Here is an 18449-nt window from a genome sequence, read left to right as displayed (position 1 = left end):
TAAAATCTTATTTTCAAAAAATTTACTCCCGTATGTGTATAGTAACCTATCTTTATAAATTTCAAATTTCCGCCAATAATCAAACGAAGCGATTGAATAATTGGGATCGAATTTTTTTAAAAAACGTTTTATACGCGATATTTGTTTTAACATTCTTAAGGTCCAATAGACATCATGAGAGTTAGAGCCTTCCGAAGCCTGACTCGTATCTCGGGCTCGGACATTAAAAACTTTTTTCTCGGTCTCAAGTCACTGTAAGAGACACCCGACCCGAGGCCCGAGAATTAAAAATATCCTCAGTAATTATATTGTTTCATCAAAATGTCAATCAGAATCACCTTCCATTTTTTCATCTAGCACATTTCACTCATTCATTTACGTAATTTCCTTTTCCCAAATTAACAATTTCCTGTGATTGTGATTTGTAAGTTAAAATTCTATTACTTATATACTCATGAGATTCTATCAAGTTATAAATAAAATATATATATTATATTTTGCATTGAGCAAATATAAAATCTAGAATATTAATCTATTATATAACAGTTATGAAATATTTTTCATTTGATACTCAAATTTTATATATTTTATAAAATTAAAGATTAATATACTTTTATTTAAGGTGGTAATATGTGAAATAAATACACATCACCAAAGATTTTTTTATCGGGTTCTGGTTTGGCTGAAAAAAATTACTAAAGCTCGGGTCGAGTTCGGGCACAATTTTTTAAGTTTGGGGCAGGATCGGGCCGCGAAAAATTGCTTTACAGGACTCTAATGAGAATACTAAATTTAAAAAAATAAGTAATTGTAATTTAAAATTGAAATTTTTTGCTAAGGTAAAAAAAAATGAATCTTAGTTTTGATAATTTCTATTTTTTTAAATTTATAAATCATTATCGTATCTAAAATAAAATCTTTAGTTGTCAAGAAATTGTTCTCTGTAGCTACCAACAACATTACCAAAGCCCCCCAAAACATAGAAGTTCACAAAAGTAATAGAGGATTCATTTTGAAAACTTATTATTATTATTTTTTTAAATTGCTTAAAATAAGTATTAATTCTTTTGAAAAAAATGTTATTTTCCTATCTTCTTTCACCATAAATTTTTAAATTATAATAAAATATTTCTTAGTTCTTCTTAACTCTATAAAGGCAAAATTTTATGATCCAAAAAGGGAACATTTCAAAATAAAATAAAAATAAATTGTTATTTAGCAGCAAATGAATCAACTCAAACTACGACCTTACTACCGTTGATGTCCTTCACAACCGATTTCTCATTTTCTTCTTCCTATTATTCGTCCTACCTATCATCCTCCACAAGTAAAATACGAAATAATTTAACTTTTTTCCTCATTTTTTTTCCCCTAAAATATCCTTGGCCTTCTCATTCGTTCGATTCGTTTTTTGAATACAAATAATTAACTACTTGAAATATTCAAATGTTAGTATTCGTTTAAAAACGAATATTAAAACATTTGATTCGATTGGTTGAATAATTTTAAGTATTATATCAATCTTTCAATCATAGTTCCAAAAATATTTTACCTTAAGGCTATTATTTTTTTTTAAAAAAATAACTTTGGCTACATATAATTATGAGTATCTTTTATATGATATTCATTAATATTTCACATTATTTATTATTATCCAAAAGATTTCGATAACTACAATACATCTGAAATATATGAAGACTTACTTTTGTCAACTAACGATGATTCAGATTATTCTTCTACATCAACAGGTAATATATCTAATATTATATAAAAGTGTCAATTATTAAAATTTATTCGAACTTAGATAAAAGCCTTATGCGTAATTTATAGAATTCGATTCGAATATCAACTTTAATCTTCTTTTTTTTTTATCAAAAGTGATATAAGAGTTAATGAATTGTAAAAAATATTAAATATAGTTCCACAAGGTAGTGATGCAAAGTGACTCCATTTGAGCCGATTTTTAAAAATGGCAAACTCAATATTTTAGCCAGAAAAATATTACCTAAGCATTGAGATTTCTCTAATAGATTTGCAAACCTTTGTGCCATCAATGAACGAAATATTTAGGCTTGCGTAATAATTTTCTGGTTGAAATACTGAGGTAGCCGTTTTTTAAAAATTGGCTCGAATGGATCGATTTTGCATCACTACCACAAGGAACAAAAATATACATTCTTAACTATTTATGTACAAATCATATCCTTTTTGTAAATATCATATTTACTATTAAATTTTAATATATATTTTAGCGACCGATTCTACGGAAGGTGTCGTTACATTGCCCGACATCACAGAATTAAAACAACAAGTTGGTATAAATTCTGTAATAGCTTCCAGTAATAATTTTACAACGACTGTACCATATATTTCCAGTAATGATGGTAATATTTTTTGCATAGAATCACTTCTAAAATTTCTTAATCTCTTCACCATCTATATTAATTTTACTCATTTTAATCTTAATTTCTTTAGTATTAATAATATTCACCAACCTTCTTAAAATCTTCTTACACCAAAACTATCTTAGTATATTATTCTACCAACTTGATTGTAGGCTGTAGTCACTCTTCTGACGTTCCCTTCATATAATAGTCAATATTTAAATAGATTTCCCGAAACTAATGAAATATTTTGCAAAAAGGTTCTACTACCTCTATATATATCGAACGTATATAACAAATTAAACAAATAATTTGATTTTTAATTGTTGGAAAAGCTGCATCTTTGGAAAAGAAAAAAACGTTGTCAGTAGTGCCTAAAAAATCAGCATTGATCGCGATGCCCCATGTAAAAAGTGATTCAGTAATAACCTCGTCTATTAGTAGTTTAAAACGAGACACCACGATAAAACCTATGGTTTCGGCTTCGACATATTTCCCATCTAGCGCTAGTATAGATTCATTCACAGATCGACAATCTAATGAAGGTTTTATTAATAAATTTTATAAGGCCCGTTTTTTAATTTTGAAATACGCGATTTTGTTAAAATAGAAAGATTTATTCGATAACTTTTTAATTACTATTAATTTATAATTATATATATACTTGACCCTAACATATATAAATTTTTAAAAAAAAGTACACAAAAAATTTACGGTTGCTGAACACAAGGTAAAGCTGCATTCACAGTGGGATCCTATCTAACACGATTTAACAGTTGATCAATTTTAAAAATCTGTTTATGAGATCAATTTTTTTTTAATTAATATTAAATTTATCTTTCAACTCAATTCATGATAATAATCTAAGAACTATTGATAATATAAACAGATTTTAAATATCAATCAGCTGTTAAATCGTGCCTGATCGTATCCCAGTAATGCACCCTAAAGTATATTCTTTTTTACATGCTAGAAATACAAATCCGGCAAAAATTAAGACCTTTTGAAATTAAAAAATAAATGATATAATTTATATTAAAAAAAATGTAATACAGTAATAAATAATATGAAACTTTGATATTTTCTTTCCAAAATTCTCTCTTTTCAAGTTATATTATTTCAGTCTTCAGTCGCCTCCGTCAAATTTTGGTATAATGTAAATTAAAAAATATCTCAAAATTTTAAGATCCAATCATCTGAAATTAAGTTTTATAGGATAGGTATTTTATAAAACATTCGACAAAAATATATCTTCAAACTTTAAAAAGCCTCGTAAAAAGTTATATTTTTTTTTTCTCTGTCCACAAACTATAAACCATTCATCTAACCACTTTTTTTTAAAAAAAAATATTTATAAAGATCGGATTTTGACAGAAATATATTTCAGTATTTGTAAAATAACTACCGTATAATTTCAAACAATTTTATATGGTAATATAAATAATCAGCCTCATAAAAATAAATGTTTTTCGAAAATTTATTTTACACTTGATTTTTAAATTAAATATTATTAATAATTGTAGGATACACTTTTCTTACTAATTAATATCCATTAAAAATAAATAAATAAGTTACCAAATCTAAGAAAATTGAAAAGCAAAGGGCATCCGTTGCAAATTTTACCGATAACAATAAAACAAGAGATGAAGATAATTCTCCGCTGGAACAAGATTATAAAGGTTATTTTGAAATTTTATATATTTATAGGTCAAAATATTTTATTCTAAATGTATCAGACTTGCCCTGCATTCATAGTAAGCGTAAATTCGCTGGAAGTTTAGCGCTAACTGGGAATGCTGGGTTAATATTTAGCTTTAAATCTTGAGTGATAATAGTTCATATCCAAGGAATGTTCAACTATAATTGGATAAAATATATTTAAAACTAAACAAGTGTCTAAAGTAGTGTTGTTAACTGGCTCGATTTAAGCTGATTTTTATAAATGGCTGACTCAATATTTTAGCTGGATAAATATTGCTTAAGCCTCGACATTTCGCTAATAGATGTCTAAACCTTTATATCATCTATGAGCAAAATCTTTAGGCTTGCATAATATTTTTCTGAATAAAACATAGAGTTAGCCGTTTTTAAAAATCGCCTCAAGTCGAGCCGTTTAACAACACTAGTCTAAAGTATATATGGGTTAAGCCTGAAAAAATGTTTGAGAGATATGGGTTAGGGTAAGTTATGTTTGAAATCAATTTTTATTACTTAACCTGTCAAATCTGACAATGTGATTATAAATAGACGAATAGAAATTCAAATTAATCAGTCGTTGTAACGGCAATTTTCTTGAGTTGAGCCATAATCTTTTTAAGTCATATAAATGTTTCCTATCACCATCTAATTAATATTAAAATGATCGTTTATTTATAAATTTTTTTACATATGTTATATTTTTTTTCTTCAAAAGTATTGTGTTATTGGGATAAGGCGGAATTGTTACTAAAAATTCCTCCATTTTACAAAGCCATCATATATGGTAAGCCTAAACTATTGGAGTGCCAAAGGGAAATATTCAGCAATTCTCCGCGAGCATCCTTAAAGACTTTGCAATTTGGATACGACGAATGTGGCGCCGAGTTAAACATAGTGAGTAATTATAATATAAAAAAACACAGCTTGGAACAGCTGATTCTTAAAATTTATGACTTACCTACATTCATTTATTATATTCCAAAAGAAGTTAATAGTTTTGATTAAGGAAACCTATTTATACTGCTACAACGTGATAAGGTCTCCCATCCCACCCCCTTCCTACCGTAGGAATGCTTTGGGGAATAGATTAAGAATTAATGTTGAGAGATCCTTTAATGCGACTGACCAGCCGATTTTTATTTTGGATTAAACGTAAAGGTTGGCCCTTTTTCAATTAAAGATTCGGGCAAATCTTTTTGGAATCGACTCATATGGAAATATTTGTAAACAATAATTATTTTAATATCACCATTATTTAACTGGTATTTTCTATAAAATATTTAGATATGGATAAATATGTTACAATTATATGACATAATAATAAAACCAAGACTTAAATGTGTACTATATAAATCAGCTGATGGTTAGCCATTTTGGTTTCCCTATATAAACAATTTTACAATCAAATTTTATGATATTTTTTTTTTAATTCAGAGTTTTATAATAAGAAATTTTTCGGGGAAACTAAATGGCGTTGTTACCAGTTGATTTATATTCAACGAAGTTTCAAAATGCTTTTTAATGAATGGATCGTCAGTTCAGATAAGTGTCATAATGTCGTTGGTTAGGACGATGCATTTATCAATGAAAAACAGCCGAGGATGCCATTATGACGTCATCTTGATATAGCATATACAAAAAATTTTAAGGCAAGCTAAGTAAAATAATATCCCTTCTCACAAGGCTATTAAGAAAATATGTAATTAGCAGACCAAATTCAAATAATCTGAATCCTGTATAGGTTACCAAAATGTAGTGCGCCACGTAGTCTCCAGCTGATTTACATTCAACGACGCTTTAAAATGCATTATTATGAATGAATTAGTCTAAGTATTATTATATGTAATTGGTTACAATATAGGATTTTTGTATATACCATAAAAATTTGTATTTCTATATTTAGGATTACGTTAATACTCTATTTTTATACTTAATTTTTTTTGCTAAAGATAACTTTATTAGAGTAGTGACTTTCCCCAAACGGGTTTAATTTATGTATTTTTAAAAAAATGTCGTAACACGTCGTTTTTAATTGTTTATACACGAAAAAATACCATTTTGGAGTGCAGTTTGTGACCTAGTCCTACATGGCCTATATCGACTACTGGATTAGGTAAGGGTTTAAATCCAGGAAAACCCAGTTTATCCCTGAAGCTAACTAGGTGGTTATTTGCCTCTGAGCATGATATATAGTAGATTGAAGGCACCCTTATGATTCCACCATTTGATATTTTAAAAATGGGTTTCATAACATTTTAATGAAATTAGATTTGTGTTTTGCAAAAATTTGGTTTTTGTTTTGCATTAGTTTGACGGGGATCACCACTAGCCTATTTATTACTTAAATTTAATAATATTTTGTTTTAAATTATTTTATTTTATTCCCCTCCCCCTAGAATGGAGGTATGATCAAATATACCTTGGGCATCATCCTAACGACAACGCCTCCTCTAATCACCAAGAATTCGCAATCTTTCACTATTATGTGCAGCTATCCTATAACCGAAATAAAAGCCGTCAGTGACGTTAATATATCGTAAAAATAGATATTATTTTCTTTTTTACAAAAAATTATATAATTCCTAAATTATAAAAAATATCTATAAATAGATATTAATTTAATATAATATGTCGTAATGGAAATATGTAAAATTCATTGAGATTCCAATCTCTCAATTTATAATCATTCACCGAGAGCAATTTTTAAATCTGGAAAATCTGATTTTGATTAGAAATATATTCCAACCAATGATGTGTATATCCGACTAAATTGGCGATTCACTAATTATAAGTTTTCATACATAGTGGTCAGGGTGGGTGCGTTTTGCCTGATTCGCCTATAGCTTTTTCGCCTAAGGAGCGCCAGTAAGTAACCATTTCACATATAGCTTTTTTGCCTAAGAGCCACACTAACCGCCAACCAATAAGCACCAATAGGTGCTAATAAGAGCCAAAGTACTAATAAGCGCCAATGAATATTTTATAATCCCAAATAGCATTAATAAGCACCAATGAGTACTAATAAGAGCTAATAAATATGAATATGTCACAATGAGTGCTAATACATCAATGAATACTAATAAGGTCCCAATAAGTTCTAATAAGCACCGATAAATATTAATAAGTACCAAAGAGTACTAATAAGCGTCAATGAGTTTTACCTCATTATTTAAATAAAAAATTGTCACAAGCTGATTATTCATTACAAACCTCCAATTGATTTAAATGAAACAAGCATCCTATATGTCAAAATTTATAAAATTCAAAAAATTTAAATTGTACCTTGAACTTTTATGTTCGAGAATACATCTTCCAGGACATGCTTGGTAGCTAGCTCAAAATCAATCATAGCTCTTTTTGGATTAAAAACCAATACAAATTCCTGACATTTTTGCATTTCCATGATAAACAATATATAAGTTACTCTATTTAAAAGGGTGCAATATAACACACATATTATATTGCCCTAATATGGAATGTCTATGTATACCTGCTTAAATAGAAGTGTGCTATGAAAAATGTACCATCTGAATAAATGATATCAGATTAATACATTATTTTTAAAAATTGTAAGGTGCCAAATATTAGAATATCTTTTCATGATAAAAATAAATCTCCACCAAAAGTATTAGAAAATTGGTTTAAGTCAATATCATCAGTCGTATTTGGACTTATTGGACGATCGGAAATCCTAGTTTTAGAGATTGATTTTAGTAGGGGTATAGCTGATAGATATCTTTGAATATCAACGGTTTCTTCAACCCATGCCATCACCTGGTTATAAATAACCGTTACTCAAGGGGCTTCTTTTTGAAGGCATTTATTTTAGTTTCTGAATGGTTTTTAGATAAAATTATTTCTCCTCGTCATCTATGTGATTATGATTTATCAGAACATCAAAAATTATGCCATTAGTATATCCATTAGCTATACAATTTCTGTGGGTATACCTATCACAATAAATATTTAGATTAAAAATTGTTAAATATACACCTGTAATACACTATACCATCCTCTAATCCATTATGATGATAAAAATATCCAAGGTACAACATTTCTATATGTCTAGAAGTTACCATAACTTTAAATTAAAAATAAAACAAAAAGCTAAATACCATCAGAAGAAATTTCAATTCTATCTATATCAGCTTCATCAACCGATGATTGTAAGGTACTTGGATTTTATTAGGGTCTATAAATGTTGATAGTAAATAATTTTAAACGATTATTAATATTTTGAGCAAATTTAAAGTTTAGAGGATCTCTTGCAATTTGGGACTTAATATTCATTGGCGCCTATCTCTTTGGGGCTTATTAGGACTCATTGGATTGTCGCTTATTAGCACTCATTGATGCTTATTGGAACTCTTTGGTGCTCTTAGGTAAAAAAGCTATAAGCGAAATGGTTACTTATTTCCAGTTATTGGCGCTCCTTAGGCTAAAAAGCTATAGACGAAAAGTCTAGAGGCAAAACTCCGCTACATCATTGGTCAGCTGTAGGGCCATTTTGTGGTTTGCACTTCGACTAATTGTCTTTAATTTATCATTATATGAAAGCACATAATGTTATTTATTAGACGTATAAGCCAAAAAATGGCTAATGTATGGACTTTTTAAAATGCCTTCAATAAATAAATCATCAATCTAAGTAGTATATGTACATCATTGATTCCAACATGTATAGAGTACCCAACACCGTGAATTTCGCATAATTTTTTATTAGAACTGATGAAATATACTTTTAATTAATGTCCGTTTATATATAGATTTTTCATATAAATTTTAAAAAAAATAGACAAATGTTTATGGCGAAAAATTGTCTGAAATTTATAAAGTATGTATTCTATTCCAAATTCCTGGATTCCATGTCCTAATACGACAAATACGAATAATAGAAGTTTTGTGAAGAGATTGGAATTAGAAGAGATGGGTTTAGTGATGCAAAATCGCTCCATTTGAGCCTATTTTTACAAATGGCTAACTCATTATTTTAGCCAGTAGTCCTCAAGATTTCGCTAATAGATGTCCAACCCTTTGTGACATCTATGAGCGAAATATTTAGGATTGCATAAGATAAAATATTGAGTTAGCCGTTTTTTAAAAATCGGCTAAAGCGATTATGCATTATTAGATGAGTTCTCTTTTCTTTCTTTTTTTTCCTCTTTATTTCATAAACTTTCGGAAGCTCAATTTTTTTAAACTCGGGCAAGATTTTAAAAATTCTACATTTTCGTAGCCATGCTTCCTTTTTTTTAACCCAAACCTCTAGTATTTAAAATTTTATGTATTTTAAATTAATTTTCGCCGTATTTTGTAAATTGTTTCAAGGGGAGAATTAAAAATATATGAGCAGCCTCTAATACGATTATTTTCGGAGCGGGCCGGTATCTCAATCTAGAATAAGTTAAGAACCCTAGACTTGCTTAATAAATATTTTCTTTTATATAAAACCCGGGGTGAACCGAATTTTAAAATTAGATCAATTAAAAAAAAAATAATTTCTCGTTTTTAAATTTATCCTCGAAACAATTTACAAAATATAGTCAATATTTTTAAAGACCAGAAATAATTTAATAATCTGGATGGGGGATAAAATGATTCAATTTTTAAAATCTTGGCCCATCTGTTATAATAATTAAAGAAATATAACTCTAGGAGTTGAAGATTTATTTTTTTTGATCCAAGGCCGTTCCCAGCTTAAAAACGGAAATATTTAAATAAGGGTCAGGCATAAAATTTGAATATATTATATATAATTCACTTTAAAATATATATATGTATTTAAAAAATAATTATTTTTTTAGAACTATTAGGGTCTTGAGTCGAATGGGCAGCGATCAAAAGAAGTTTAAAAAAATATATTATTTTTAAAGTGTTACATTTTTTTTAGTTTGTTTACAATTCCTTTATGTTATTTTCATTCCTATCCATGTTTTTTCATTCCTATTCATTCTTTTTCGTTCCAATCCATTCTTTTTCATTTTTTTTAATAAATTAACTCATTAATTAGGAACCGGCATTGCCATGATGATAACGTATATCCGATAGGCCTATTCAAAAATGAATCGAATAAACAAATCGAATATTCTATTCGTTTTGAATAATTAGAATCGAATAGAAACGGATAAAAATAGAAAATATTTTTTTATTTGTTTAAATAACGAATAATCAAAAATAAAAATTAACGAAATTCTATTTTTTTTAAAATAATTCGCATTTTTATTGTTTATTTCCTAGTTTTACTTACACCATTTTGAACTTTTTTAAAATGATATGTGCTTTTTTTGAATTTGTTATACACATATTATCTTAAAATTAATATATCAAAACCACTATTTAAAATGATAATTCCAAAAGATTTTAAAGATTTAATAAATGATCTTGATTGATATTGTTAAATGGTTAGATTTGAGCCAATTTTTAAAAATGGTTAACTCAATATTATAGCCAGAAAAATATTGCCTAAGCCCTAAGATTTCGTTAATAGATGTTTAAACCATTGTGTCATCTATGAAAAAAATTTTAAGGTTTGAGTAAATATTTTTCCGTAATATTGACTTATCCCTTTTTATAAACCGGCTCAAATCGAGACGTTTAACAACACTAATCTAGACTCATTTATAAAGCTTATTACTCCAACACTCTTAAATTGCATATATATATATGTATGCAAATACATTAGCAGTAAAAAACAATTGGTAAAGATACAAATGTCCAAAAATAATGGACCAGATAAATTTTTCATCTTATATTTGGATCGGCTCAAATCAGGGTTTCCTTATTAGGGCTGACAATCTATTTTATTGAGGAAAATTTTAAACTAAATAACATAATAGGTACAATATAAAAATAAAATTTTTTTAAATTAATGTAAATTATTCGTTTAAACCAATCGAATAAGAATAATGCACTATTCCATTTATGTTCGTTTTTGAATAGGGCCTAATATGAGGTCCTCTTATTTTTATTTGGTCATAATGTAGTAAAGATTCTATTTTATATGCCTTCCTTTCTGATTTTTGTATTGTAATATTTTAATACAAACAAATTATAACCGCCTCCCCTCCCTCCACACACACATATTATTTTTTGTTAAAAATAAATTTATATTTTAAAAAAATAATATTATAAAATGTCAAGATTTGAAAATTTCGAGATAAATTTAAAAAATACTCCCGCTCCAATAAATTGCTATATGAACGTAGTAGACAAGCGGAGAGAATTGATCAGCGAAGCTAACGTGGGTGAAATACTCATGCTATACATTAAATGTTCAGGTATATTATTTTTTAACACAATAATAAAAACTATCTTCTCCTCCCCCCTTCCCCCCATTCTATCATCTAATAATTGGTCGGATCGGATGAGTTCGCTTTAAGGATTCTTTGTTTAAATAATAATAATCATTACTTTTTTAAAATAAAAAATTCAGTTTTTCGCGACTAATGCTTATAATTTTTTTCAAATTGATATTCAAGTTAAATCTCTTTTCAATAAAGTGCTGGTCATTTGAAATTATTATCAAGTCTCCGAGCTGTTAATTGTCAGCTGATGCAAATATTTATATTAACCGGAATTTTTATTTTTAAATAAATCTATAGACCCATCATACAGAATCAATGGTTACGATTGCTGGGCAACCGACATAAATGACGAAAAGCAGAGAGTTCAGCTAATAGATGAAAATGGGTTATTTATTTATAAATAAGCTCTCAATATCGGCGCCTCTTAATCTGAATTAAATAAACCCCGGTGTTTACTTCATTCCAGTCTCCCCTACCTATTATTTGCTCCCTTTTTTAAAATATGCCGCGATTACTTTTGAATCAACTTGAGCAAATTGCTCTTACTATAAATCAAGCGTTAGTCTTATGTCACCGATGATAGCCACAATCATATATTTTAATATTCCTCCTTCTTATAATTATATTTTATATTTACTGTATTATTTGAAAATATACCCTTTGTTTTCTTATAAATTATCAGGCAAGGCTATAACTACGGATATTGTAATATTGGATAGCCCGTATCTCTAATTTCTGGTCCCATCCTCCTTCCCAGAGAAATTTATCATTTTTTTATTCATGCAGTTTCTAAGTTTGTATATGATCAAAAATAAATTGTGGTAAAAATCTATAAAAATTGGAAAGTTTAACGGTTCTATCGGTCTTAAATCACGACTGAACCGATTGATGAACAGGTTTTTTTATTTAGGACCGATCCTTTATTTGAGAACAATGAACCGATCCGACCTGCGTATTCATATCCGAATACGTTCAGTTAATACGCATAATTTAATATTCAAATAAATTTAAAGATAACTCACATGATTTATGGCCAAACCTTCTAAAATTTATAGGCTATTTTTCACATATACTGGAGTGTTGTTAAACGGCTAAGTTAATGTAGTAGCCAAAAAAGTATTATACAAGCCTAAAGATTTTGCTCATATATGACACAAGGGCCTGGACATCATTAGAAAAATCTCTAGACTTTAGCATTATTTTTTCTGGCCAATATGTTCCGTTTTTAGAAATCGGCTCAAATCGACCCCTTTAAGAACGCTATACTGACTGTAATATATTTTTCAGAAGAAATCAAAAAAACGCATACAACAAATTATGTTGGCCATTTTTTTAAATTTCAAAAAGTTGCTTCTGCCTAAAATGAATTCCATCACGTGTATAATATCTATCCTATAAATTTCATACACATATAGTCACATTCACGTTGTGGGTCACATATAAATATATATATACATATACATTTCTTTCTTTTTTTAAACTTTAAAATAAAATTTTAACTTATGAAATTTTATTTCTATACTTAGTTGTTCCCTCGATCCAGATTTGGTGCAAAATTTCCGCCGGCAAAAACGAAGTAACTCCATTTTCGCGCTATTCAAAGCTTTCAAATTTCCTTTCGACTCTAACATAAGGTTCGAATGTCGCGTCAAACCTTGCATAGGACAATGCCAACTGGTCAGAAACCTTTTATTTAAAATCATATTTTATATAAATTATGTTACGTTTATATATATTTCCCCTTGTCAAAAAATATTATTTTTTTTCTTGATTAAGATGAAGTGATCAAATAACCAAATATTTTCAGTTAAATCTCTCCACTAATTTTTAAAGATAATTAATCCTTTTTTCTTAATCAAAATAGTATATGGAATTTTCGCTTATCGTTTTTTTTATATGTTATGTGTTTATCACGCGATTATTAATTCAGCCGAAAAGGTTAAAAAATTATTTAAAATAAATAAAAAATATGAAAATATTGATTGAAAACAGAAAATAAGATGAATATTTCTTATGTTCTTTTTTAAAGTTCTCCTCCTCAATTGATCATAACAGCTATTCAGTATCCATTGACGTGGTCTAATATGCATTAGTAACCCAATAAAATAACTGTTTATCAAATCTATTCTATACTTTTTATTGATTCAAATACAAGACAAATCCGAAATTTTTCAGCGTGTTTAGTATGTAACCTTCCCTTCTACCTTATAGATTTCAGACAAACGCAAGCATATTTTTTAATTTAAGTGATTTATAAAATAAAATTAAGATCCAATCGAAAAGTTTACAGCAAGACTTTCTGAAAATTTCTAGAGTTTAATAACTAATAACTATATACCTGCTTTTGATTACATTTATGGTAAAATTAGACATTTCAAATTTAAAAATTACCAACTCTGAATCTTTTAAAATAGAGTTTCAACACTGAACAGATAAATTTACTGACATATACTCATATTTATTTTTCATTAGAAGAAAATTGCTTTTGCAACTAATGTAAAAATATGCAAAAAAATTAAGTCCAGTTTTCATTTGAAAAATAAAATAATGTGAGGATTATTATAATCTGGGACAAGAAGCAGAACGTTCCAAGAACATTCCGGCAACTTTACTTGGAGAAAATTATAGAACGCTATCAGATCGAGAACAGTTGTTCTGCTGAAAAAATAATATGAAATATATTATTTAAAATTATAAACAATATTTTAAAATGGTTCATCTTCATTCATACAATTTTTGTATATCTTTCTTTAATTTCGGTTAGCTTCATACAACATTTAAACAATATTATTTGTAAAAACCATAATAGAAAATTTATTTTCGCTTCTTTGATGAGAAGTCTAATTTTACCGCCAAGACTTTTTGAAAACTTAAATGTTATAGGCGAAATAGAGTAGTAGATGTGATTACTGGAATGAAAATAGAATTGTTGAGATACTTATATTTTTTTTTGGTTTCCGCATGCACGAAAAGTATAATATACTGATGTTACATTTTAAAATAACTTAAATATACAGAAATTACTATTCTTACGTTACTTTTTAAGTAACGTCTACTGCCCTATTTATTAAAAAATAAATAAAATTGCATCGCTGGGTATAGTGCATCCTGCAGGGATCCGATCAAAAAAAAATTTGGAGGGCTAGATAAGCTTAGACCTTGTCACAACATTAAGACTATATCACCGATTTCGCCTACAATTTTTAATGTTAAGCCTAAGCCTAAATATCACAATTAATTCGCATCTGTAATCATATTTTTCACAAATTTTATTATTTTCACCCAATTTGCTCCTGGCCTGTAAACTCAATTATTATAATAAATGAATTATTTTCCTCAACAATTTAATGAGTGTTTTTTTGTATATTCTAACAAAATATTTTAGAACAAATGTGAACCAGAAACTTCTACAAACGATAGTGATCGCAAACGCAAACGCCGAGATATAAACCAGATAAAAGGAAAAATAGAGGAACCTATAGACGCGAAAGTGCTCTACAGCGTTTTGTCTATAAAAAATAAGGGATCCCAAAAGGCCGAAAATTATATTGATAAGCAATCGACCTTATTGACCAAAGACATTAAAAGTATAAATATAACCAAAAAATGATATTAAGAGCTTTTATAACAAATTTTTTTTTATTTGGTTTAACATAAAATAATCATTTCTAATTTATTTTAGACTCTCGTATAAAATAGATTAAATTGAAGTTAAGCAGCTGTCCTAGCTCAATGCCAATTTTCTCGCCAATTTTAGGAATTGATGTTTATCAAATGTTCGTTGACCAATTAAAATAATTAACCGATTTGGGATAAAAAAATTATTAATTCACAAATTCGGCGATAAAATTTCATAGCTAATTTATTTGAGTTTATTATAAAAGAACTCCTATATATTTATAATAGAGTGACGAAATTAAGTTGTTCTCAATTTGAGTTTTATGCGTTTTTCTTAGGTTATATATTTTAGATTAAAAATTAACAAGTGAGATGGCTAAGGTTTAGATGCCATTTTTAAGTGTAATAAATTATGAAGACCAAAGTTAGCATTAAAAAAAAATAATTTAAACAAAAGCTAGACAATGGGATACAATAAAAATATCATATTTTATTTGTCATGATAGTTTTTTTTAGTTTACTACTACAAACTTCTACAGTAATTTATTTCTTTTGGTTAAATCCAAACATAGGAATGTTCATATGTAGGGAATCTCACCCATTTTTTTTGATAATATGAACTAGCCCTAAATCATCTGTCCAATGACATTAGACCTATTCAAAAACGAATATGAATCAAATAATGAATTTTTCGTATTCCATTCTTTTAAACGTATCGAATAATTTACTATTCGTAAATATACCAATCAAATAGCAAATTTTATTAATTGTATGAATAGGAATATTAATTTCGATTTGCTTAAACGAATCGAATACGAATAATTTATTATTCTATTCGAATTCGTTTTCTTTGAATAGGCCTACTTAACACTATCCTACATCTCCTAAGTTACCTGATCTTTGAAATAGATTTTGGTACCAAATTAGGAATGTTCATATATAGGATTTCTTCTTTTTCTTAAAAAAAATTATATGAACCATATTTCTCTCATTTAAACCCTAACCCCCTCCCCTCCCCCCTAAGTTACATGCGAAATTGCATCTTAATATATTATTGCTTTAGTCAATCAGTTGTGGAGGTAGAGTGAAAAAAAATTTTTTTTTTATATAGTTTTGATCTATTACTATTTCTATTTATTACCATTACAAGAATATACCACTATATCAGCCAAATCATCACATAACCCATTCATATACCGTCCACTTGACAATGTTCCCATAACACTTTCTTCCACTCGGTCGTCGAAACTTAAAGGGATTGCGGGGTCCAAAAAGGTATTCTCCAACCCTAACAACGGTTCGAATCCCGTCAGCCATTCCATATTCAAAAATTTCGATTCCATGTCTTCTTATTCCCCTCGCCCGGGATTCGTCAAACCTTACAACGAAAGCGAAGAGGAAAAGCTGAAAGTTGGTGGGATAATTTGCTTGTACCCGCGTTACCTATTGATCACGGCCGGAATATCACTCCTTCTCGTTTTGGTCATTTTGTTCACGGGCTATATCTTTAACGCTATTATGTGGCATAAGTGCAAGAGTGGGTCATCCTATGATGATTTTCAAAGTAACAAAGATTCTTTAAAATCTCAAGATTATCGGGGAAGATTGGAATCTAGAAACAATCAATTTGATATGTTCAACGGGAAAGCCCCATTAAGAATTAATTAACCTCTTATAATAAGAAAAAAAAATATTTATATAATATCGAAGACCTCGCAAAGTGTATAACATATACTTCCAAAATGAATTTTACAAAAAATACTTAATAATTCTTATTTATTTCTATCTTAAAAATCTTCTTTTTTTTGTAGTAAAGATTCAGTTCTATCAATTTACAATTATTTAATCATCAAATTTCGAATTTTATATCTTAGAAAATGGTATACTTTTAGATATAACTTCCTCATTTGTATCTATCGAGAATTTTTTTTTTCCCACATAAAATATAGAATTGGGTCTCGCTGAGTTCAATTAATTCAAAAAAATAATAACAACTAAGCTAAAAGGCCATCAATTATAAAATATTTACCAATGACCCAAATTCTAAATTTATACACTACGACAAAATAATCAATTTAAATACACGTCCTTACCTATTTATATAACATATCAGACAATCCTTATAGTTATAATCTTCACTGAGAATGAATGAATAAATATTTTAGTTAATTTTAGATGATGTGATAGAATCCATAATTTCACGAACTTTGAACATTAGTTATTAATTTTACATACTATTTTGTTTTTTTTGTAAAATTTTATTTATTTTTAATATATTTATGAAAAAAAAACTTCAGAAAATTTACTTATTTTGTAAATATAATAATATATACTCTAATGTAATGTAAAATTTAATACAAATTGTTATATATATATATATATTAATAATATATTCCATAAATAAAAAATAGAAAAATTATTCCTTTTTAAGAAAATTTTAAAATGAAATAGATCTTAAGATTAAATAAATAACTTTACCTTTTTGAGTGAGGAATTTTCCACTCCATCGATAATTTGCTTGTTATCGTAAATATCAACTTAAGCTAATAAAAAATTTACCCAAAACAATAATTTGAAAAAAAAAATAAGTATAATTTTTTATAATACAAAATTTTTAGGAAAAAAAAGTGAAAAGCCAAATTTTTAAAAAAAATATATAACATAGCTAAAGATCCACAATAGGTGTATTTAAAGATCTCCAATAAAATTTATGGCCGTAGGAAAATACTGGATACACCTATGAGAGTACATGCATATTAGCTGGGATTTTAATTTTAATATGGACATATAGGTAAGAGAGATAGATAGGGAAAATATTATAAAGAAATTGGATATGTGGTGAGATTTATACGGAAAGAGTGGGTGGAAAAGCTGGGCTTTTCTAATATCTAATGTAAAGTTGAATCGATGAGTGAATGTTTGAATTTGTGGACATTTATTTGGACCTAAAAACCATATTCACATATATGCTATTAGGGGGAAAAAAATAAATCATGAAGAAAAATTGAATCTCTTAAAAGGTTAAATCATGTGAGACAGAAAAGCATAAAGACCAGGAATTGAAGGATATTGGATCTGATTAGCATAATTATTATAACAAGTAACATTTATGAGTTTTAATTTCTCTTATAGCTTATGAATTCCTAGCATAAATTCACCCATACATAAAGCTACATTAGAAGGTCTCAAAAATATATTCACCAAATTTTATATGTGTCATATATAGAAGTACCCAATCTGGCATTTTAGGTAGCTTTAGGCTCAAAAAAACTCGATTCGCAAACTTTATCGAAAAAGAAAATATATACTCTTTTTTAATATTTTAAAAATTCATTTCTTTTCATCATAGATTTATATAAAACTATATCACAATTTTAAACTAATACATTGAACGTTAAAAGTAAAACTTATATACGTAATTTAAAAATATCATGTAAACTATTTG

General features: G+C 27.7%; 1 protein-coding gene across 1 annotated transcript; it reads left to right on the top strand.

Moving 5' to 3' along the window:
* The first annotated feature begins 1655 nt into the window (after positions 1-1655).
* LOC135931794 (uncharacterized) lies at positions 1656-17095 on the top strand. Its single transcript, XM_065469085.1, has 12 exons — positions 1656-1748; positions 2253-2384; positions 2720-2929; positions 3956-4063; positions 4798-4976; positions 6479-6618; positions 9887-9928; positions 11223-11359; positions 11684-11771; positions 12913-13063; positions 14772-14973; positions 16155-17095. Exons 3-12 carry the CDS (start codon positions 2782-2784, stop codon positions 16670-16672), a joined length of 1713 nt encoding a protein of 570 aa, XP_065325157.1. The 5' UTR covers positions 1656-1748; positions 2253-2384; positions 2720-2781; the 3' UTR covers positions 16673-17095.
* The last annotated feature ends 1354 nt before the right edge of the window (positions 17096-18449 follow it).

The sequence above is a fragment of the Gordionus sp. m RMFG-2023 genome, chromosome 1 (assembly GCF_954871325.1).
Source record: "Gordionus sp. m RMFG-2023 chromosome 1, tfGorSpeb1-WG-v2, whole genome shotgun sequence".
NCBI classification, from domain to species: Eukaryota; Metazoa; Nematomorpha; class Gordioida; order Chordodea; family Parachordodidae; genus Gordionus; species Gordionus sp. m RMFG-2023.
The sequence above is the reverse complement of the archived record's forward strand: the minus strand, read 5'-3'. Positions and strand labels throughout refer to the sequence as shown.

Coding starts and splice junctions, on each gene's coding strand:
- LOC135931794 (XM_065469085.1), top strand. CDS start 2,782: ATGCCCCATGTAAAAAGTGATTCAGTAATAACCTCGTCTATTAGTAGT. Junction 4,977..6,478: donor GTGGCGCCGAGTTAAACATA/GTGAGTAATTAT, acceptor CCCTCCCCCTAG/AATGGAGGTATGATCAAATA. Junction 14,974..16,154: donor ATTGACCAAAGACATTAAAA/GTATAAATATAA, acceptor TACCATTACAAG/AATATACCACTATATCAGCC.